The sequence below is a fragment of the Nannobrachium achirus genome, assembly GCF_963921795.1.
Source record: "Nannobrachium achirus genome assembly, chromosome: 14".
Lineage (NCBI taxonomy): Eukaryota > Metazoa > Chordata > Actinopteri > Myctophiformes > Myctophidae > Nannobrachium > Nannobrachium achirus.
Window position 1 is genome coordinate 43,148,071 of NC_137821.1, and position 24,529 is coordinate 43,172,599.

Consider the following 24,529-nt stretch of genomic DNA (forward strand, 5'->3'; position numbering starts at 1 on the left):
ACATGATAATAGATTCTATTGTGTTATAACCACTATTATAATCCATTATAGTGTATTATAATTCTCATAGTAATACATTAATACTTTATAGTGTATTATAATCACAGTTATAATCCATTATAGTGTATTATAATTTAGGATAGTTGTATTACTAATTTATATTGTATTATAATCACAGTTAAAAGGGTCAATTTGTTTCTTACCGATAGGCCGAAGGCGAGTTCCGTAGGCAAAAAGGTGTTTTTGCCTTTTATTTTAACCTTTTGAGGCTTCCGTAGGTCTAATTTGGGATTTGCTTATACTTCTGGCTTGTACGGCCATCTCAACCAATCACAGCGACTTTACGACGTGCATGCAACAGACATGTATGCATCTCCCTTTCCGGGTCTGTCAGTGTCAACACTAGCCAGAGCGAGCTAAGCGGACACTGTTTGTGTCTACCGACAAAGTACACGTGAAGATGAGCTGAATGAATGATGAAATGCAGTAGAATTAGGTTGTGATGTTACCACATCTGGGCAGTACCGTGTACAGCCTAAGATAACTGTCATAGGTGATGATTTTTCTGCATGCCACAGGGTGCTAAACCTGACTCGAGCCCCCCTTGCGTGATTAACTACACAAATGATAAGATTAATCGCAGTTATATATACAGCATATACACACACACACACACACAGTATATACATACTGTATCTCGATCCTACTGTACATTGCGTAAAAAACAGTACTTTTTCACATCAAAGCAGTAGCGCTTTGTACACTTTTTTTTACATTACATTTGAAATCTAATATTTTGCCTTGTTTTTGTACCACATTGAAAAGAGAAAAAACCTTGACAATGATTCACATTATTATCAGACGCACCATCAGTCTGCTCCACAGGGATGCACACGGACTCCGCAGTGTCAGTGTCCTCATCTCTTGGTCTCTCCTGCCCTGTACCGTCTAGGATGGTATCTGTAGACATTAAGGATGATGAGAGGCATGAAAAGTACGGTAAGTAAATATTGACTACAAATAGTACCTAATAAAAACAAAATTTTCATTCATTTGAAGGCAGTATTACTGGGACTATATGCAATGTGGCCCTCTGAAGTGAGTGTGGAAATATAGTGGTCCTCTCCGTCATCGTCATGACTGAGAGAATGAGAATGGCCTTGCCTCATTTTGGTGCACAGTGCCTAGTGTTAATTCTGATATCTAGACATATCGTAATAGCAGGCTAATATAGCCTATTCATAACAACGGTATCGATCCATGACATGGCCATTTTTAGCTAGTGGGGCTACCCCGGGCTGGTAAATAGCTAGCTGCTTAATAAAGCAATAAGCCACAAGAGGCGAGTGGTTACCGGGGTAGTATACACCGGCTGAGAGGCGTTGGGAAACACGAGGCGGTGCTTCCGACCCTCTATTGCAACATGAAAATCATAGCATTCCATTATTTAAAGAAAAAAGTACACTTCTCCGCCACCAGGAAGACACATTTCCTTGTTTACCAGCCACATCCAGGAACGGAACATACGGAAGCCAGTGTGTGTTTATAAAGTCACGTCATTCTTTTTGCCAAAAAATATGGAAACAACACTTCGATCCATACACGTTTATTTTCATCCAGATTTAGCTGCTATGTGGGTGAACATTACATCAAAAACGCTAGCATAGCAACCTAAACTAATAGCCGAGTGGTGCCTGGAGAATAGAGGGCGCTTGTTGCCTTTACAAGCCCCGCTCGGAGCCATTCAGTCACTGTCCTATGCATGCGGGCGGTGCTTAGAAGCACCCGTACGGCAGGTTTTGAAAATCAAACGCTCGCTTCTCTAGTTCAGCCTCACGGCACAGTGGAAAGAAATAATGCACACACACACACACACACACACACACACACACACACACACACACACACACACACACACACACACACAGTATATACGTATCTCCATCCTAGTATGAACATTGTGTCAAAAACAGTACTTTTTCACATCAAAGCAGTAGCGCTTTGTACAATTTTTTTTACATTTGAAATCAGAATATTTTGCCTTGTTTTTGTACCACATTGAAAAAATAAAATAAAAATAAAAAAACTTGACATTATTATCAGACGCACCATCAGTCTGGTCCATAAGGATGGAGAGCTCCTCTGTGTCCCCATCTCTCTCCTGCCCTGTACCGTCTGGCATGGTACCTGTAGACAATAAGGATGATGAGAGGCGGTAGTCTCTCATCGAGAGTACGGTAAGTAAATATTGACTACAAATAGTCAACCTAATAAAAACATTTTGTTTGTTCATTTGAAGGCAGTATTACTGGGGCTGTATGCAATATGAGTGGAAATATAGTGGCCCTCTCCATCATCAAAGTTGCCCACCCCTGAGCCTGACTGATCATTAATACCCTCAGACTCTCATCGTTGGCTGAAGACATCAGCATCAATGAAATACCTATGTGCATCTTAGGCTATAGAAGTATAGGTCCAATTTTTTGTAGCTATTTTAAACTTCTACTCCACATCTCAGAGGAAAATATTGTACTTTTAAGCCCATTTTCCACAGGCCCAACACCACACCACTCCACACCACACCGCCCACTTGTGCCAGGTTTTCCACTACAAGGACCTGGGTAGAGTGGTGTGAAGGTGGTACTAAACGTGGTACTAAAAAGTATCCACTCTAGAGTAGGTCTGAGCTAGGCCAAACAGGGCCAAACACTTCATAATGACTGATCACTCACTGACTTTTCATTTAGACCACCAGGATATAGTTGTAATACATGATAATAGATTCTATTGTGTTATAACCACTATTATAATCCATTATAGTGTATTATAATTCTCATAGTAATACATTAATACTTTATAGTGTATTATAATCACAGTTATAATCCATTATAGTGTATTATAATTTAGGATAGTTGTATTACTAATTTATATTGTATTATAATCACAGTTAAAAGGGTCAATTTGTTTCTTACCGATAGGCCGAAGGCGAGTTCCGTAGGCAAAAAGGTGTTTTTGCCTTTTATTTTAACCTTTTGAGGCTTCCGTAGGTCTAATTTGGGATTTGCTTATACTTCTGGCTTGTACGGCCATCTCAACCAATCACAGCGACTTTACGACGTGCATGCAACAGACATGTATGCATCTCCCTTTCCGGGTCTGTCAGTGTCAACACTAGCCAGAGCGAGCTAAGCGGACACTGTTTGTGTCTACCGACAAAGTACACGTGAAGATGAGCTGAATGAATGATGAAATGCAGTAGAATTAGGTTGTGATGTTACCACATCTGGGCAGTACCGTGTACAGCCTAAGATAACTGTCATAGGTGATGATTTTTCTGCATGCCACAGGGTGCTAAACCTGACTCGAGCCCCCCTTGCGTGATTAACTACACAAATGATAAGATTAATCGCAGTTATATATACAGCATATACACACACACACACACACAGTATATACATACTGTATCTCGATCCTACTGTACATTGCGTAAAAAACAGTACTTTTTCACATCAAAGCAGTAGCGCTTTGTACACTTTTTTTTACATTACATTTGAAATCTAATATTTTGCCTTGTTTTTGTACCACATTGAAAAGAGAAAAAACCTTGACAATGATTCACATTATTATCAGACGCACCATCAGTCTGCTCCACAGGGATGCACACGGACTCCGCAGTGTCAGTGTCCTCATCTCTTGGTCTCTCCTGCCCTGTACCGTCTAGGATGGTATCTGTAGACATTAAGGATGATGAGAGGCATGAAAAGTACGGTAAGTAAATATTGACTACAAATAGTACCTAATAAAAACAAAATTTTCATTCATTTGAAGGCAGTATTACTGGGACTATATGCAATGTGGCCCTCTGAAGTGAGTGTGGAAATATAGTGGTCCTCTCCGTCATCGTCATGACTGAGAGAATGAGAATGGCCTTGCCTCATTTTGGTGCACAGTGCCTAGTGTTAATTCTGATATCTAGACATATCGTAATAGCAGGCTAATATAGCCTATTCATAACAACGGTATCGATCCATGACATGGCCATTTTTAGCTAGTGGGGCTACCCCGGGCTGGTAAATAGCTAGCTGCTTAATAAAGCAATAAGCCACAAGAGGCGAGTGGTTACCGGGGTAGTATACACCGGCTGAGAGGCGTTGGGAAACACGAGGCGGTGCTTCCGACCCTCTATTGCAACATGAAAATCATAGCATTCCATTATTTAAAGAAAAAAGTACACTTCTCCGCCACCAGGAAGACACATTTCCTTGTTTACCAGCCACATCCAGGAACGGAACATACGGAAGCCAGTGTGTGTTTATAAAGTCACGTCATTCTTTTTGCCAAAAAATATGGAAACAACACTTCGATCCATACACGTTTATTTTCATCCAGATTTAGCTGCTATGTGGGTGAACATTACATCAAAAACGCTAGCATAGCAACCTAAACTAATAGCCGAGTGGTGCCTGGAGAATAGAGGGCGCTTGTTGCCTTTACAAGCCCCGCTCGGAGCCATTCAGTCACTGTCCTATGCATGCGGGCGGTGCTTAGAAGCACCCGTACGGCAGGTTTTGAAAATCAAACGCTCGCTTCTCTAGTTCAGCCTCACGGCACAGTGGAAAGAAATAATGCACACACACACACACACACACACACACACACACACACACACACACACACACACACACACACACACACACACACAGTATATACGTATCTCCATCCTAGTATGAACATTGTGTCAAAAACAGTACTTTTTCACATCAAAGCAGTAGCGCTTTGTACAATTTTTTTTACATTTGAAATCAGAATATTTTGCCTTGTTTTTGTACCACATTGAAAAAATAAAATAAAAATAAAAAAACTTGACATTATTATCAGACGCACCATCAGTCTGGTCCATAAGGATGGAGAGCTCCTCTGTGTCCCCATCTCTCTCCTGCCCTGTACCGTCTGGCATGGAACCTGTAGACAATAAGGATGATGAGAGGCGGTAGTCTCTCATCGAGAGTACGGTAAGTAAATATTGACTACAAATAGTCAACCTAATAAAAACATTTTGTTTGTTCATTTGAAGGCAGTATTACTGGGGCTGTATGCAATATGAGTGGAAATATAGTGGCCCTCTCCATCATCAAAGTTGCCCACCCCTGAGCCTGACTGATCATTAGCCCATTTTCCACAGGCCCAACACCACACCACTCCACACCACACCGCCCACTTGTGCCAGGTTTTCCACTACAAGGACCTGGGTAGAGTGGTGTGAAGGTGGTACTAAACGTGGTACTAAAAAGTATCCACTCTAGAGTAGGTCTGAGCTAGGCCAAACAGGGCCAAACACTTCATAATGACTGATCACTCACTGACTTTTCATTTAGACCACCAGGATATAGTTGTAATACATGATAAAAGATTCTATTGTGTTATAACCACTATTATAATCTATTATAGTGTATTATAATTCTCATAGTAATACATTAAAGTTGTACCATGTAACTTTTTTTATAAAACAAATCTTAAAATTGTCCTAACTGTTAAATCGCTAAAGTTTTAGAACACCCACTCCGTTATTTTCAGCTTCTGAAGCCTTCTCTTTATATGTTTTCTTTTTAGCAGTGACAGGGGCGGGATTTCGCGCCAAAATGACGTAATCTGCATCATCTGTATACGTTGTGTATACGTTGCCCAATCACATCGCCGATCATGCACACATGGTACACTACCGGCCAATCACAGCTTATCTGCTATGGTCTCCAGGAAGCGCCTCCGCTTGGCTACAGTGTTTACCATGGTGAAGGATTTTAACCTCTTAATCCACAAATCCTGGCCAGAAAATGACTTCTACCATGCGTTCTACCCCTCCACGGATTACTATCGGTCGCGGTGGTTTGCGGCGCCGCTCCGGTGGTCTGCGGCGGTGGTCCGCGACGACTCCGGCCGAAAAAAGCAATACCGCTACTGATCACTAGTTGAGCAACTTACACAGTATAGCTTTAATACTGTATAGTGTATTATAATCACAGTTATAATCCATTATAGTGTATTATAATTTAGGATAGTTGTATTACTAATTTATATTGTATTATAATCACAGTTAAAAGGGTCAATTTGTTTCTTACCGATAGGCCGAAGGCGAGTTCCGTAGGCAAAAAGGGGTTTTTGCCTTTTATTTTAACCTTTTGAGGCTTCCGTAGGTCTAATTTGGGATTTGCTTATACTTCTGGCTTGTACGGCCATCTCAACCAATCACAGCGACTTTACGACGTGCATGCAACATATGCATGCATCTCCCTTTCCGGGTCTGTCAGTGTCAACACTAGCCAGAGCGAGCTAAGCGGACACTGTTTGTGTCTACCGACAAAGTACACGTGAAGATGAGCTGAATGAATGATGAAATGCAGTAGAATTAGGTTGTGATGTTACCACATCTGGGCAGTACCGTGTACAGCCTAAGATAACTGTCATAGGTGATGATTTTTCTGCATGCCACAGGGTGCTAAACCTGACTCGAGCCCCCCTTGCGTGATTAACTACACAAATGATAAGATTAATCACAGTTATATATACAGCATATACACACACACACACACAGTATATACATACTGTATCTCGATCCTACTGTACATTGCGTAAAAAACAGTACTTTTTCACATCAAAGCAGTAGTGCTTTGTACACTTTTTTTTACATTACATTTGAAATCTAATATTTTGCCTTGTTTTTGTACCACATTGAAAAGAGAAAAAACCTTGACAATGATTCACATTATTATCAGACGCACCATCAGTCTGCTCCACAGGGATGCACACGGACTCTGCAGTGTCAGTGTCCCCATCTCTTGGTCTCTCCTGCCCTGTACCGTCTAGGATGGTATCTGTAGACATTAAGGATGATGAGAGGCATGAAAAGTACGGTAAGTAAATATTGACTACAAATAGTACCTAATAAAAACAAATTTCTCATTCATTTGAAGGCAGTATTACTGGGACTATATGCAATGTGGCCCTCTGAAGTGAGTGTGGAAATATAGTGGTCCTCTCCGTCATCGTCATGACTGAGAGAATGAGAATGGCCTTGCCTCATTTTGGTGCACAGTGCCTAGTGTTAATTCTGATATCTAGACATATCGTAATAGCAGGCTAATATAGCCTATTCATAACAACGGTATCGATCCATGACATGGCCATTTTTAGCTAGTGGGGCTACCCCGGGCTGGTAAATAGCTAGCTGCTTAATAAAGCAATAAGCCACAAGAGGCGAGTGGTTACCGGGATAGTATACACCGGCTGAGAGGCGTTGGGAAACATGAGGCGGAGCCGAGTGTTTCCGACCCTCTATTGCAACATGAAAATCATAGCATTCCATTATTTAAAGAAAAAAGTACACTTCTCCGCCACCAGCAAGAGACATTTCCTTGTTTACCAGCCACATCCAGGAACGGAACTTACGGAAGCCAGTGTGTGTTTATAAAGTCACGTCATTCTTTTTGCCAAAAAATATGGAAACAACACTTCGATCCATACACGTTTATTTTCATCCAGATTTAGCTGCTATGTGGGTGAACATCACATCAAAAACGCTAGCATAGCAACCTAAACTAATAGCCGAGTGGTGCCTGGAGAATAGAGGGCGCTTGTTGACTTTACAAGCCCCGCTCGGAGCCATTCAGTCACTGTCCTATGCATGCGGGCGGTGCTTAGAAGCACCCGCACGGCAGGTTTTGAAAATCAATTGCTCGCTTCTCTAGTTCAGCCTCACGGCACAGTGGAAAGAAATAACGCACCTGGCTTTGATATAAACTGATTCAAGGTGTGGGTTATAGTCTCATATACCACATACCACTTTTTATTACCTTTAATACATTACTACCCACCCCTGGTTGCAACCCTGGTTAATTACAACACAGCGTACAGTCATTCAATTTATTTGAATTAAATAATAATTTATTTGAATGTAGCTATGATGCTTCGCTGGGCCTACCCTGAATGAAGAGCTATTCGAAAGACGTCTGTTCATTATAACGGCTCGCTGGGAAAAGGAAGACATGATGACAAGACAGAAACTTCCTAAATTACTGTACTGTACTGTAATTACTGTAAATGATGAAATGCAGTGGAATTAGGTTGTGATGTCACAACATCTCGGCGGTACCGTATACAGCCTAGCCTAAGATACCCGTCATAGGTCCATCCTACTATGAACATTGTGTGAAAAACACATCAAAGCAGTAGCGCTTTGTACAATTTCTTTTACATTTGAAATCAGAATATTTTGCCTTGTTTTTGTACCACATTGAAAAAGATAAAAAACCTTGACATTATTATCAGACGCACCATCAGTCTGGTCCATACGGATGGACTCTGCGGTGTCCCCATCTCTCTCCTGCCATGTACCGTCTGGCATGGTACCTGTAGATATTAAGGATGATGAGAGGCATGAAAAGTACGATAAGTAAATATTGACTACAAATAGTCAACCTAATAAAAACATTTTGTTCATTCATTTGAAGGCAGTATTACTGACCACTTAAATATAGTGGCCCTCTCCATCATCAAAGTTTCCCACCCCTGAGCTAGACTGTCCATTAATACCCTGTGCATCTTAGGCTATAGAAGTAGGTCCAATTTTTTGTATTTTTATCTTCTACTCCAAATCTCAGAGGAAAATATTGTACTTTTAAGTTACTAGTTACTGTAGATTTTGATTATCATAACAAAACATAGGCCTACATTAACCACTTCAGCCATATACACTGTATTACGTCTCGGCCATTTGAATACATTTGACTTGAAAGGGTACATTCTGCACAATGAGTACTTTTACTTTTGGTACTTTAAGAACATTCTTATGCTAATACTTTTGCACTTTTACTCAAGTAAATGTTGGACTTTTACTGTAAAAGTCCATATATGAGTATTCCCCAGAATCCCTTTTATGCCCATATATGAAGATCCCTGATGTCATCGCATCGATACATATCACTGGCCAGATAGCCAAGACATGGCCCATACCATATCTGTGTGGCTGGTTCAGATAGGGATCTCCATGTATGTCCATAAAATATATTCTATGTTGTGTGATGTCATGGGAATCACTCTTACAAAATCCCTTTCATGCCCATATATGGAGATCACTGATGTCATCAATATTAAGCTCATATCTAACAAGACTTCATATGGGAATGCCCATATACGGAGGAAGACAGCCCATATCTGTGCGGCTGGTTCAGACAGGGATCTCAATTTATGGGCATAAAAGGGATGTACTATATTATACAGTACATGGATCTCCATATATGGGTAACTGGTCCGATATACATCAGACGCCTGAGGCGTCTTATTAATATATGTATACATATATAATATATATAATATATATATATATATATATATATATATATATATATATATATATATATATATATATATATATATACACACACACACACACACACACACACACACACACACACACACACAGTATATACATATCTCATCCTAGTATGAACATTGTGTCAAAAACAGTACTTTTTCACAACAAAGCAGTAGCGCTTTGTACAATTCTTTTTACATTTGAAATCAGAATATTTTGCCTTGTTTTTGTACCACATCGAAAAAGATTAAAAAAAACCTTGACATTATTATCAGACGCACCATCAGTCTGGTCCAAAAGGATGGAGAACTCCTCTGTGTCCCCATCTCTCTCCTGCCCTGTACCGTCTGGCATGGTACCTGTAGACATTAAGGATGATGAGAGGCGGTAGTCTCTCATCGAGAGTACGGTAAGTAAATATTGACTACAAATAGTCAACCTAATAAAAACATTTTGTTTGTTCATTTGAAGGCAGTATTACTGGGGCTATATGCAATATGAGAGGCTATAGAAGTATAGGTCCAATTTTTTGTAGCTATTTTTAACTTCTACTCCACATCTCAGAGGAAAATATTGTACTTTTAGTATAGTTACTGTACTGCATTGTGATTATCATAACAAAACATAGGCCTACATTAACCACTTCAGCCCTATCTGTATACATCTCGGCCATTTGAATACATTTCACTTGAAAGGGTACATACTGCACAATGAGTACTTTTACTTTTGGTACTTTAAGAACATTCTCATGCTAATATTTTTGCACTTTTACTCAAGTAATTGTTGGAAATGTACTTTTAACAGTGTAGCCTATTTCTACATTGCAGTAATGATACTTTAAAGTATCTGCAGTAATAGTGTGAGAGCAATGCTATGCTAGCTATGTTTTAGCCCTGCAACGACCTCACCTCAACCTGAGCAGTTTAGCCAATTTGCCGCTTATGTCTACATAAACGTTCAGATTTCAGAAATAAAGTGCTTATGGGCTCACGGATGTCACAATATGGTACGCTCAAGCAGAATTACCCCTATCTTCCGTATTGTTTAATAAGAAGTATTTTGTGTACTGCACTCTGAATGATACATTAAAACATAAAAACACAACACAACCGATCGGATTAAAATGCTTCTTATTAAGAATACGGACGATACGGGTAATAATACGGTTTATCATTATCACTTATAATTGAGTTATTCCCTCATTTTGGTGCACAGTGCCTAGCGTTAATTCTGATATAGATATATCGTAATAGCAGGCTAATATAGCCTAGTCATTAGTCATAGCAATGAGCTTGCTGACATCATGACATGGTCATTTTTAGCTATAGTGCTAGTGCTGCTAACGGCTCTGCTCTAGCTGCTAAAAACAGCTTTTTATTACCTCGCATTATTATTACCATTGCATTGCTAATACTACTCACCACTGGTTGCGACCCGGTCATTCAATTTATTTGACTTAAATAATAATGTATTTTAATGTCGCTATATGATGCTCGCCGGACTTACCCTAGAGAGATATGCGACAGACGTCTGTCCAGTATTATGGCTCGCGGGGGAAAGGAAAACATCCTGTAATTACTTCCTCGAATCCCCCCCAGTTTTTGTTTTTTTGTTTTTTTAATAAATCTTACCAATCAAGTCTGGCTGTCACCTACTGTCTGAGCATGTGACTCACGTGTCACTGTTTGTCTGAAGCTGCTGCATGCCCTCAGTGCTAAAAATAGAATGGAATGAGGGCGGCCGGGTGGGGGGCGTGGTGAACGATGAAGGAATGCTTTGAAAAATCATCATTGGTCAGGATTGTTACTAGGTAGATTTGTAGCCCTGCATGTCTCGTACAAAAGTAACTAACTAATGTTATCAAATTAATGAAGTGGGGTAAAAGTACAATATTTGGATCCAAGATGTAGTGGAGTAGAAGTAAAAGTACTGGAAATTGGAATTACTCAGGTAAAATACAAATAACTCAAAAGTACTTACAGTACAGTAAGGTACTTTACACCACTGGTTGTTTGGCAACCAATTGGCCAATCACAGTCCAGCCGGCCATCCAGGCTATGGGATCTCAAGTTGCCCGTCAAAGCCAAAGCCAGGCAGCATCCAGCATGGCTCTGTTCTCTATCAAACTAGCATGTTTACACAGGCTGCTGTGGAAAGCTAAAGCCGTGACAGTGGCATCATGTATGCGGCAGCATTCTACTCTTATAGGTACGTCTGAATCATGTAGTTTTCATTTGTTTACCCTCTTGACTTGAGTACGATCACAAACATAAAATGCAAGCTAGCTAACAACATTAGCTAGCTATCATGTCACTATTAATCAGCTATTAATAGGTCACTGGGTTTTGGCAACCTTAAACCACGGGTGACAACCATGGTGACAACATTGGCACAGAGAAGGGTGAACTCATTTTTATATGAAAAGTGCTAGGATCTCCTTTTGGTTGACCTTGTAGTGTACCAGTGAACTGTACCGTCATGAAACTGTACCTTTTTTCCGTGCAAACTTCGAATAAAGTCTTCAATCAATCAAGTCAATCACAGGCACACTCTGACATATAGTGTGAGAGAGTTTTTTTTTGTATTGAAGATAACAACAAAATGTTTAGTCAGTTCAGGGTTTCCTGCAGGAAAAAGTCTTGACCAGGGGGGATCTCATGGCGCACGAGCTTGCGCGTGTGCCGAAAATCTTTGATAATTAATTATTTAATTCAAGTAATTAATTCACTTAATTTGTAATATAAATTCTTAATTTTGCCCTATAAAAAACACATGAATGTGCCCATGATGACGGAAAACACAACTAAATTAATTCCCTTATTTTAGACTAATTCTTATTTTTGCCCTCAACATAAAAGGAGAGGTTGACTCTTGTCTCTTGGCCAGGGGGGACAGATTTTAGGCCAGGGGGCCCCCCTGGCCAATAAAGTGCTGCAGGAAACCCTGCAGTTAAATTAATTAATTAATCATCAGATCCATCCTGATGTGAAAGAAAATATTATTTTAAAGAAAGAAAAAAAAAAAAAAAACAACAGGTTGTTATATACATGGGCCATCAAAATCAATTGGAGATATTACATTATTGTACATTAATGAAACTTAATGTTGAGCTGACACACTGACAAACAAGAAAATGACAACATGGCAAAAAGGATGCTTGCTGATCCCTGGTTTATTGCGACTGTAGGTCACAGTTTACTATCAGAACCGCCACATCTTGTCCGTGTCTGTCCGGACGGCCGGTCGGGTAACGCTTGTCTTTCTTGTTGATTGACTCTCACGCTCTGACATCACGCTCTGTCATCACTGTGATGTCTTGGGAACAAAATCCCTTTCATTGCCATATATGGAGATCCCTATAGCTGTGATGCAAGGGGAACCAAATCCCTTTTATGCCCATATATGGAGATCCCTGTGATTCCAGGGGAACCTGTAATGTCAGGGGAACCAAATCCCTTTTGCCACATATGGAGATCCCTGTGATTCCAGGGGAACCAAATCCCTTTGGCCAGATGGCCAAGACATGGCACAACCTCGCCCTAAGCTTTTCGCCCTTAGGCGTCTTACTGGCGCCTACTGTAAACTCTTACACTATGTTGTTTGAGTTCGGTTTCATACCAATTCTAACAATATAGTTTTAGATCTGTGCAGTTGTTTTGAGCTCTGTCTGGCAGGGTATTCGCATTTCAGGAAAAGTATATACTTTTAAAATGATCCATTTCCTTTTGCATCTTAATTTATAGCTGAACTCATTGAAAACATGGACAAGAAAGCGACCTGGGACCGCTTCTACACCGAAAACAGCAGCGCCGCGCCAACCTTCAAGAACTTCGAGTGGTTCTTTGGTTTCGACTCGGTCCGCAGCTTCATCCTGCCGACCCTGCAGTCTCAGTCTCAGTCCCAGTCGGGTGCCTCGCTCCGAGTCCTGGACCTGGGCTGTGGCACCTCCGCCGTGGGGCCTTGCATATACAAACACTCGCCCGTCGCCGTCCACGTCACCTGCGCGGACATCTCGCCCGTAGCCGTGGGTCTCATGCAGGCGCAGGCGCGAGCCCAGACCCTAGAACCTCAGAACCCGCGCTCTCGGCTGGAGTTCTTGGAGCTGGACTGCACGGAGCTCCACGGACATTACGGGTCCGGCGGTTTGGACCTCGTCGTGGACAAGGGCACCATAGACGCCTTGTTGAGGTCCCGGGAAGGGAGCGGGAAGGCCAGCCGCGTGCTGGGCCAGTGCCTCAGGGTTCTGCAGAGCTCCTCCGGGGCCCTGCTTCAGTTCTCTGACGAGGACCCGGACGCCAGACTGCCGTGGCTGGAGACGGAGGCGCGGGGACAGGCGGGGCTGGCCGCCACCGTGACGGTGCATGACGTGGGGGAGTTGCGGGGAGTGTGCTACTACTGTTACCAAGTCATTCCCCACCCTACTGCTGTATAGTTACTGTTTTGTTGAATTTGTTCATTGTCGTGTAGTTGACTGGGGAGTAAACGCGTTGTGTAACTTTGCAGCTCATTTTCTTCTTTTCTTGACTCAAACGAAGAATGTTGCTCTCATCTTTCCTTTATTGCGCAAATCCGGCGCATGTTGTGGATGTGGAAGTGAAATATATATATTGTTACTTTCCTATGTAAAGTATGAAGCACAGGTGAACAGTCTGTTGTCCCTTGTTGAGTACAGCTTGTACAGCTAATATCCGTTGATACAGTCACAAACATTTCAAATAGATTTTCTGCAAAGATACTTAGTGTCACGCAAAAACAGGAAGGAGCCTGGTATAGAGCCGGGGAGACTCCGGCCAGCTAAATAATGGGGTTTAAGTGGTTAAGATGAAATCTTGCACTTCTTAATATTTATGCCTGTGTCATGAATGTGGGTCATTGCAGCTCTGTTCATTAACGCTCCCCATACTTCTTCTGTAGTCATCCTTTTTGGCCCCATCCTCCAGTGCTCAGGTGGGTAAAACTCAACAGAACTGGTTGGCCTACTCTTATCAATGAGTACCATTCAGAATGTCCTTGAATATAAGCACAGTAGTATGTCCACTGGCAAAACAAAATGATGGCATTTTAAGTCGTCGCTCCTTCCACATGTGATAGCATAGGCAGTAGTAGCGTTATAAAATGCAGAATCTAACTGCACACCATGTTAGTTTACAGCCTGGTGATGTGAGGTTAACAGCTGCTATAATAATTCAACATCAGTAAGACCTGATCCAATCTGGAAGCGAACATGGATGTCTGTACTAGTTTTCAACAAGGGTCTTCAACAGGGGGTCCGGGACTACTAGGGGGTCCTCAGAGATTACTGCAGGGGGTCCTCCAAATCTTTGTGTGATTGAAACTTTTCTCTCCTTTTTTATATTAACCACTTGAACCCTAGCGTCCAAATTCTGAGAACTTTTGTCAAAAATAGCAGATCTACAAGCTCACAACGCCTCGCAGTGCAAGGCGTTGTGAGCTTGTAGATCTACTATTTTCAGCAAAGAGGTTTGGTGTACTGTAGAGGGGGAAAAGAGCAGACTAAGTACAGAGGGAAAGGTCATGTTTATTAAGTATTGATGGTTCACTTGGTTAAATATCTGAACACAAATTGACATGAATCCAAAATACACTGATGATTGTGCTGTCAAATAATGAAACTATATGGAATCTATGAACAGGTTGTAGGGGTCCTTGCATCATCTCTCTCTCAACTAAGGCGTCCTTGGCCTGAAAACGTTGAAGACCCCTGGTTTTCAATATAGGTATTATTTCGTGCTTGGGTTTTCTCATCAATTAAAACATTATTATCAGAAATGTTATGAAATGTCTCCATTTAAGGGGTTCAAAAATGCTAGCCCCTTTTGGAACCCTGAATACCTTTTTTGTATTTGGGATGAAAAAAATATATATATTCAGGGTTCCAAAAGGGGATACAAAAATGCCAGAGTAGTGTGGATGCTTTAAGTGCGTACTGTAGCAAAAATCAGGCCATGTGTTTTCAAACTAAAACAGCCCTATTCGCACTGGATTAAAATAACAAACGTCCTGTGTAGTTAATATTGCACATGACCAGGATTCCCATGGTAATACTAGTCCCATGAGAATTGATTGATTGATTGAAGACTATTAGAGGTTTGCCTAGGAAAAGGTATATGACAGTACAGTTCACTGGTACAATGTCAACTAAAGGATTAGGACACACATTAAAAGAAAACCTTTGTCTTGTTTAGGGCTTTAGTGTGGTTGTGGCTGTACTCACATACAGCATGCAAGGATGCATCATTTACATTCCAAGATTGGTACAGAATTACCATAGACCATCAGTGGTGCAGGTTCATCTGGGGACAGCATTACCACACACAGGGTTTGCTGTTATAACAAAAACAAATCCGTGAAGAGAAGCGGCACAAGAAATCCTGCTTAATTTAAATGTTTTGAATAAGAAATGATTACTTCTCGAGAATAATTTGTTTGCCTATCTTTCCCTTGGCCTGTATGGAATGAACTTATAAAGCAGTGGTTCTCAACCAGTGGTCCGGGCACCACCAGTGGTCCTTGTGGAGGTTCCAGGTGGTCCCCAGTTAAATGATGGAAGAGTTGGTAATGGACCCTCATAGATCGTTAAAGGAGAAGTAAGACAAAAATGTGATAACAATAAAATGTACCCTCATTCGTTCCGGATGGGGACCCATTTCGAAACGGGTCCCCATCCGGAATCAATGGGGGTAAATTTACTCGAATCACATTTTTGTCTTAGGAATGTGACAAAAAACTAAAAATATTATTGAACTCTACTCTCCATGGCATGAGTAATCAATAGAAAAAAAGTCATTTTGGGGGTGAACTACTCCTTTAACTCTTGAGAGTCCATTTCATTTAGATTTGACTACATTCTACATTACCTATATTTACAAGAAGTCTACACAATTAGAGAAGGTAAAATAATTGTTATCAACTTACAGTACCACATCAATACAATACAACTATGACACAATATCTCACTGTCGTAGCCTACTGTATAGGCAAAGCACTGTGAAAATGCACTGAAAATGTGTTTGACATTAGCTTCCATAGCATTAGTAGGAGCTTCTAAAACTATGGATCAGAGCTACTTTGACTGCCATAATAATAGCAAATGTGTTATTCATAGCCTAAATTGAGATTAGCCTACATATATGTATTCTTCATTATTCATTGTGATCCCAGCTAGTCTTCCTTTATTTTTTGTTAATAGAATCAATTAAAAACATTTAACTAATTGGATACCTAATGCAAACCAGTGCTTTCATTGGAGCGACAAGTTCAGTCTTATGGTGAACAGTGGAATATATTGTAAAGGCATGGGCCTACTGTGAATGATGGTAACAGAATTAAAATAGAATTGAATAAAAATCATTCATGTAGGCATGCAGGACACTAGGCAGCTTCATCAGTCTTGACTTTTTTTTTTTTTTTTTTTTTTTACTAAACTAGATGTTCTAACAATGCGTCCATCTTCAACCACTTATCCGGAATCAGGTCACAGGGGGTAACAGTTACAACAGAGAGCTCCAGTCACTTCTCCTTCCAGAGCAACATTATAGGGGTGTAATGATATAGTAACTGTATCGAAATATCGTTTTTAACTTAAAAAATCTAAGTATATCGAAATGAAAACGGCTAAAATCGAATCGTATCGTTTTATTTTGTATCGTATCCAATCGGCAGTGAAAAGAATCGATTGTATCGATACTACCTACTTGTGCATTGTATTTAGCATTTTTAAGAAGAAAACATTTTAAGGAGGGGTTTAATTACTTTTCCTTTCCATATAGCTACACTGGTCTATTGATAAATGTGTGTAATCTCGTATCATATCACCATGAATGAACCAATATTGTCCATGTATCGTATCGTCAACCATGTATTCGCGATATGTATCGAATCGCTGTTAAAATGTATCGTTACACCCCTACAACATTAGCAACTTCCTCCTGGAGGGATCCCTAGGCGTTCTAAGGCCAGTGTGGAGATTATAATCCCCCCCATCTGTTCCTTATTGGTCTGCCAGGGGGTCTCCTTCCAGTGGGACGCAAACTATGTGTTCTTTGTGGGCACTGGTAGATTGCTTACATTGCATAAGGCTGGGTTAGGGCTGTCACGATTTGACATTTTACATGACGATTAATTGTCACTCAAATAATTGGCGATTAACGATTTAATTGTGTTTTTGTCGTTGGTAGGCTTTGAAGTTGCACATGGCAGATATGACACATAACCTAAATATACAATGAAATTACTGACATATTTGACAACTTTATACTTAAAAAAGAACATTGATAGTGGAAATAACCGATCTACAAGCTCACAACGCGTCGCATTGCGACGCGTTGTGAGCTTGTAGATCTGCTATTTCCACTATTTTTGAAATATATGAACATTTTTCAACATGGAAACGATTATGAAAAATAATCACGATTTTGTCAAATAATCACGATTAGACGATTATGTAATAATTGTGACAGCCCTAGGCTGGGTACCACAGTATGGATTTTAAATTAGTCATTTAGTCAAGTCGTGGAAGCCCCAAGGTGAACATTTACCTCTGCTGCATTTCTTTTTTCCTACGATATTTCTTTCTGCAGAGTATTGTGTTTTATTTGTCTGTCATTCAATGTTGAGTTTAAATATGGACCCCAATGTAAACATATGTTTTGTGGTGTCTATCCTTTTAGCTTGTACCAGTGAACTGTACTTACTGTCATGTACCTTTTCCTATGCAAAGTTGCAAACCTTAAATAAAATCCTCAATTTTATTTAAGGTAAACTTGTACATTTAGAACGCAGAAGAAAGATGAAACGACCACAGCTAAAATAATTGAATGATGATGCTACTGTATTGATGAGGTTGGATCATCAATACTCTCAAAATTCCTGTAGTGATACCCTTGGCTTTATGTTGGCCACTAAGTATCTTTGAATATATCCCAAACATCATCTGTTTTGACATTTTAAACATTTGCAGAATAACAAAAACATGTCCTGTTTCACTGATACAATGATGTTTTAAATTTTCCCTAAACACAATTGCAAATGCCGTCAGTACTAATGAAGTAAGTAAATGTTATTGATAAAGCACATGTAAAACATCAGGCGTGGACTAACGTGCTGTTGTAGAATACACATTTACATGGGATGAAGGCGTATCTGAAGATTGCAAGCTCTCTGTGGGTAGAAATATACTCACATGAGGGGACAGTAGTCTGCACCTGACCTCTCAGTCAGAAGGAGGACGGGACACTGCTCACAGCATCTTTACACCATGATGAAAGAGGAAGCAGCATAGACAGTTTCAACCTTGGTGAGTACATTATGATAACAATTGTTTCTAACCCAATAAGAAATTGTGTTTGATGAAAAACACCACTTGAAGACATGTGAGTGTGTGAAGAAGGACAATCATTGTTCCCTGTCTAGGCCTACCTTTTGTTCAGTTGATTTTCCAAATTAAATTAAACAAATGGAAAAGGAAAGATTTGATTATTTTTCAATAGGTGTTTCTAAAAAAAACAAGTAAAAAGGTTGATGTAGGCTTTCTCTGAAAAGCCATTCAGTTTGATTTAAAATACCTAATATAATCTTGCCTCTTTCATTGAAACTAAAATGTATATTAAAGTTGTTACATCATCTCAGGGTGTTTTGAATTGGTTGCAAACACTTTGAGGGCATAATCTCGATCAAAACCCTTTTAACAATATCTCTCGGATGTTTTTTTTTTTTTTTTGCAGATTCAAGTGAGGTGAAGATGCTTCTTCTGCTAATCATTCTGGTCTCAGGTGAGGTTTACTTTCTGAGACATTAAAGGACAATACTGGTGGTGTTACAATGTTTAGTCCATTGAATACCAAACTCATTGAATACTTTCTGTTACTACTGTTAAAGGGTTGGAAATAATTACCAGATTGTGCTTTTTATTTTATTCAAACATGCAGGTGATAAATCCACCCTAATGTTATGCTTTTCTGGCTGATATTTATTATGTCACTGCTAAGAAGCCATGGACTTTTACATTTAGTCACTAATTAAAAATGGAACATCAAAATGTTGAAAATGTATAGCCATCAAGTCAACCTGTGCTTTGAACATAATTGTAACTCAACAATAATACATAATACGTAATAATACATACATTTTCCCTAAAAATAATTAACTAAAAAGTATTTTTTTTATCACTTACTACTGAATGGCATTTTTTGTTGGACATTCATATGAATGTCAAAATTAATTATTATTGATTATTGAATCCTCAGGGTTCGGCATCGCCCCTTCCTATTCCAACCACGACTATGATTTTGTTCCCGACAAGAAGTCCTGGCTCGGGGCGCAGAGATACTGCAGAGATAAGAACACTGACTTGGCCACGGTAGAGGATGAAACCCAACAGTCCATATTGGAGAAAACAACACCCACACCATCCAAAAGGGGGGAATTGGCCTGGCTAGGATTGCGACTCAACACGTCTTGGTGGTGGACAGTAGATGAAAAATACCAGCCTTCCCAGTATTTCAATTGGTCCCTTAAGGAGCCAACTAATGGCAAGGGTTGCGCAATTATGAGACCCAATGGACTTTGGAGAAGTGGCTTGTGTACAGGGACACGTTATAGCTTTGTTTGCTTCACTCGTGAGTATTTGAACCACTGAAAACAAACTAATGTGTGCATCTTGTTTTTATATTACACAATAACTTATTCAATCTCATCTTTCCTAGAAGAGGGGGACAACAAAACATACCATCTTGTGAGAGGGACGACAACATACGACGAGGCCAGGGACCACTGCAGAGAACATTTCAAGGATTTGGCTTTAATAGAGACTCCAGGTGAGCAGTGGTGTAAAGTCACTAAAGTACATTTACTCAAGTACTCTACTCAAGTACACTTTTGAGGTACTTATTTTACTTTAATATACTATTTTCCAATTTTGTATACTTTTACTTCTAATCCACTACTATGAGACAGATATTGCACTTTTACTCAGATTTTGATTGTTATTACAAAATATAAATTACCCACCTATACACATTAGGCCATTTGAAAATAGCAGATCTACAAGCTCACGATGCACCGCGATGTGACACATTGTGAGCTGCTATTTTCAAAAGAGTTTTACACAATTTATACATTTTAAAACTTGTGAAATGGGATATTCTGCATAATGAGTACTTTCTACTTTTGACACTTTAGTTGTGACAGTTGTAACAGAGTATTTCTACACTATTGACTATTCTACACTAAATATCTGAGTACCTTTTCCACCACCGCAGGTGAGAATGAAGCTGTATGGAAGCTCTTGAAGGAGGTAAACAAGGAGGGATGGATTGGCTTGAGACGAAAGCCACTATGGGTGTGGCCTTGGCCCACCAACTTCACACCCTTCCGTAAGTGGGCAGAGGGACAACCCCCAGCCTCACCAAACTGTGTGGCAATGGATCTCTCCACAAAGGAATGGCACGCTCAATACTGTTCCCGTAAACTGCCTTTCATCTGCAATGCAGGTGAGGAAAACGTTTACCGTCATATGTTTTGCCTGTAAGATAATGACATCAATTTTTCATCACGGATTGACATCAGCTTGATATTCTCAGTGTACATGACCTGCGTGTGTGTGTGTGTGTGTGTGTGTGTGTGTGTGTGTGTGTGTGTGTGTGTGTGTGTGTGTGTGTGTGTGTGTGTGTGTGTGTGTGTGTGTGTGTGTGTGTGTGTGTGTGTGTGTGTGTGTGTGTGTGTGTGTGTGTGTGTGTGTGTGTGTGTGTGTGTGTGTGTGTGTGTGTGTGTGTGTGTGTGTGTGTGTGTGTGTGTGTGTGTGTGTGTGTTTTTCAGGCCCCAGACAGACTGTGGTGAGGCTGCAGATACAGAGTGAAGGGGACTTGACAGATCCAGCCATACACTCCCAGCTTCTTAAGCAGGTAGGCCTACTGTATATCAACGGTTCTCAACCTGTGGGTCGGGACCCAACCTGTGGGAGGGGTCCCCAAATTATTTTGGGGGGTCCCCAGATGTTTAGCTAAATGTTAACATTGTTTTCTCACTCAACAGTAAACAGACCAACATATAGTATAAGTATGGGGTATCTGCCCATTTTTAAAGTTACAATTTAAGGACTTTAAATACATTTTTTGTACCTCTGGTCAAATTGTCAAATATCAGAGGCAGAAATTGTGAAAATAGCCGATCTACAGTGAGCATGTAGATCGGCTATTTTCACAATGAAATAGATCAAGTCAAACTAAATGTAATGTCAACTCCTACAATTCGAAGTTTGTACAGGGTGGGGGGGTCAATTAAAATATTATTATTTTGGGGGTCTCAGCCCGAAAAGGTTGAGACTGCTGTATATGATGATGTAGTTTAGTTTAGTTTAGTTTAGTATAAAGTAGGTTAGATATTATTATTATTAGGCCTGACATTGCACATTGTCTTTAATCAGGAATAATGTATTTTTTTGGTATATGGTACTGTGTTAAATTCATTGTATTCTCTCTCACAGCTGCATATGGCTCTAGCGAAGCAGGCGACTGAATTCAAACTACGCTGGATCGCCCCACCAGAAAAGAAGGCTAAGAAAGGAAAAGATGAGCTGTAGATCACGTCACCGATCTACAAACCCACATGCCATCTCAAACAGGAAGAGTCTTTGTCCGCACAAAGGGCACTATAATCTGTGTAGCACCGATCCACGTTGTAAAATCCTCAGTGGTGTTTTAACTCTGAGACTGTACAAATGGATCCATAGGGTCAAATTGTTTTTGTAGTTACATATCTGTAAATCCTTTCCCTGGTAAAAAAAAAACATCCTATAAGATTCTGACAAAAGATTTAAGAAAATGGATTATTATCCTATAAGAACTTATCAGATAAGATTGGTTCCAAATTAAAATTTGCTATTGAGTTTTCCTATTGGAATCCTATTTGACTTCATGAGTAGGGAGCTTCTATTTTCTTACAGAATGTCACATATACAAATAGGATTTATAAACATTCTGCTAATCATTCATGAAAACTGGATATACAACGTAGATGTGTGAGTATACTTGGATGTACATACTATTGGACATGTAGTTACTCAATTGGTAGACAAACATTAGCCTACACAAGTAGACAGTATTAACACATATTGACATGTATAACAAATGTGTGGTCCTAGCAAGGGGTATAGACACTGCTCCATTCAAATATATTAACACATTTACTCAGTCAGCACTACCCCAATTGAAGTTGAAAAACAACACAGATACAATTTAATTTATTAACTGATAATGATATAACACCTTGGGCATTTTAGCTTTCTCACTTCTGCTTTGGATATTCCAGATTTGGCACTCGTGAATCATGTAAATAACAAAAAAGCAAAAGCAACAGGTGAAGACTGAGCACTAAGGAAATTAAATCAGTAATTAAATTCAATGTATGGTCCCGCTTACAAATCATCCTTAACAGCCTCAACGTTTATGATGTGATGGTGCCCTGGATTATGAGGATTGATGGTTATATGGTTATATTTCACTCATTGGTTATGGTTATGGTTTGTGTAGATGCTTTGTGTTCATTTGTTTCCTTTCTCCTTGGTTCCTATAGGACTTGGGGAGCAGTAAATTGACGGCCCGGGTGTCCACGCCCTATAAAAGCCTGTCTCCCCAGTCCTCTCGCAGTTCTTTTGACATGATTTAGCTCACTGTTTCCCAAACACTGGGTCAGGACCCATTTGTGGGTTGTGAACACATTTTTGTGGGTCCCTTAATTTTTGTTTCCTACAATTTGTTTGAAATTATGTTTCAAACCATTAAAAAGAAATCCCCCAAAAAGCTAAGATTTTCACAAATAATGATTTTTCCAAGTAATTTCATTCATAAATAAAATAAAAAACAAAGACATTCCATAAATAAGGAGACAAATGTCTAAGAAGTAGTGAAAATAGCCGATCTACAAGTTCACAAAGCGGCACGAAGGGACGCGGTGTGACTTGTGAGCTTGGAGATCGGCTGTTTTCACTAGTTTGGAACCCGGGCAAATGTCTAATTTCTCTTTTGGGTCACAGGCTAAAAATGTTGGGAACCAATATTTTAATAAATTCTATTCTATTTTCTTTAAACTGCGTCTCTCCTGTTTTTTTTTTTTTGTTATGTGCGCTGCATGGCACCCCTAGGCCAGGGTCATAACAATGATTACGAAAACCTTTAAGAGCTAAATTATTGTGCTGGTTCCGTCCTCTTTGAAGGTATTGGACCTTCTACCAGTCACACCGGTTGAAGAAGCACACTTCTTTGATGTTAAATCAAGCATTACAAAATTCCATGTAATCAGAAATCTCAGAGTGTTTTGAAATTGTTTCTGGACTTGACTTTGACATTGATATATTTGTCTGAATAAAACCTAAAAGACATTTAATTTCAACTCAATTTCTCAGCGCCCAAATTATGAAGGCAGTTTTGGAGGTGCACTGTACAGAGGCTGGATGTATTGTTATATACAGTATGGCTTTTTATTGTTAGAAATAGGCCCCATGCACCACACATTATTAAGGCAATTACAGAGTATCAAAACCCAGTTTGACTACCAAAGCTTCATTACATTTAAGCAATGAAATGGTGACACATTTGAGATTAAGTTGTGTTATACAGAAATATAATTGTATTGGTGAGTTTGCATCATGTTATCCTTGATAAAACAACATGGGGTAACAAAAACACCTTCACTGATGGAATCACACAACTGCCTTCCCAAGGCATGATGCCACTCTGTGTCATTTACAAAGCAAGATCACAATAACATTGGAAAGAATAGTAGACTATGCCAGTGGTTCTCAAATTCTCAATTCTATTCATGTCAAGGACCCCTAAATTAATGTGTATTTGGATAGATGCTGTATCTGCATGTACAGTAGTTGTCACTCCTTCTGTTGAACGTTAATCAGCTTTAGTATGATGTCTTCTGGCAGCCCAAGTTTGACCAGTTCCTCTTTAAGCTGGAAATAAAAGGACACAATGTTAGGACACATGTTACGTTATAATGGGTGAGGAAGGTTTGGCATATTAGTAAGTCCAGTAAGTAGGCCATTGTTTTATTGCGTGATCTCTTGACAAAAGATATGTCATCCCTTAAAGAATTTACTTTACCTTTTTTTAATGACAGCCATATCAAATCTACCGA

The 24,529-nt window shown here is 39.8% G+C and overlaps 2 protein-coding genes across 3 annotated transcripts in view; one reads left to right on the forward strand and one right to left on the reverse strand.

The window, feature by feature from the left end:
• LOC308297699 (uncharacterized protein) overlaps window positions 1-10,932 on the reverse strand; it is a 32,298-nt gene extending 21,366 nt beyond the window's left edge. For both annotated transcript variants that reach the window (XM_080741247.1, XM_080741246.1), the window contains exons 1-8: window positions 10,874-10,932; window positions 9,649-9,726; window positions 8,329-8,403; window positions 6,777-6,869; window positions 4,885-4,962; window positions 3,637-3,729; window positions 2,110-2,187; window positions 868-960 (exon numbers count right to left, since the gene is read on the reverse strand). In XM_080741247.1, coding sequence (XP_080597373.1) covers window positions 868-960; window positions 2,110-2,187; window positions 3,637-3,729; window positions 4,885-4,962; window positions 6,777-6,869; window positions 8,329-8,403; window positions 9,649-9,721 — 583 coding nt within the window. In that variant the 5' untranslated portion in view covers window positions 9,722-9,726; window positions 10,874-10,932. The remainder of the gene's footprint in view (window positions 1-867; window positions 961-2,109; window positions 2,188-3,636; window positions 3,730-4,884; window positions 4,963-6,776; window positions 6,870-8,328; window positions 8,404-9,648; window positions 9,727-10,873) is intronic.
• A 544-nt stretch (window positions 10,933-11,476) lies between these two features.
• cskmt (citrate synthase lysine methyltransferase) lies at window positions 11,477-21,965 on the forward strand (the record flags this gene model as incomplete). The annotated part of the gene is made up of 6 exons (XM_080741638.1): window positions 11,477-11,575; window positions 13,111-13,793; window positions 14,282-14,314; window positions 17,394-17,442; window positions 19,633-19,745; window positions 21,870-21,965. The coding sequence occupies exons 1-6, from the start codon at window positions 11,551-11,553 to the stop codon at window positions 21,963-21,965; spliced, it is 999 nt and encodes a 332-aa protein (XP_080597764.1). The 5' UTR covers window positions 11,477-11,550.
• Between the last annotated feature and the right edge of the window lie 2,564 nt (window positions 21,966-24,529).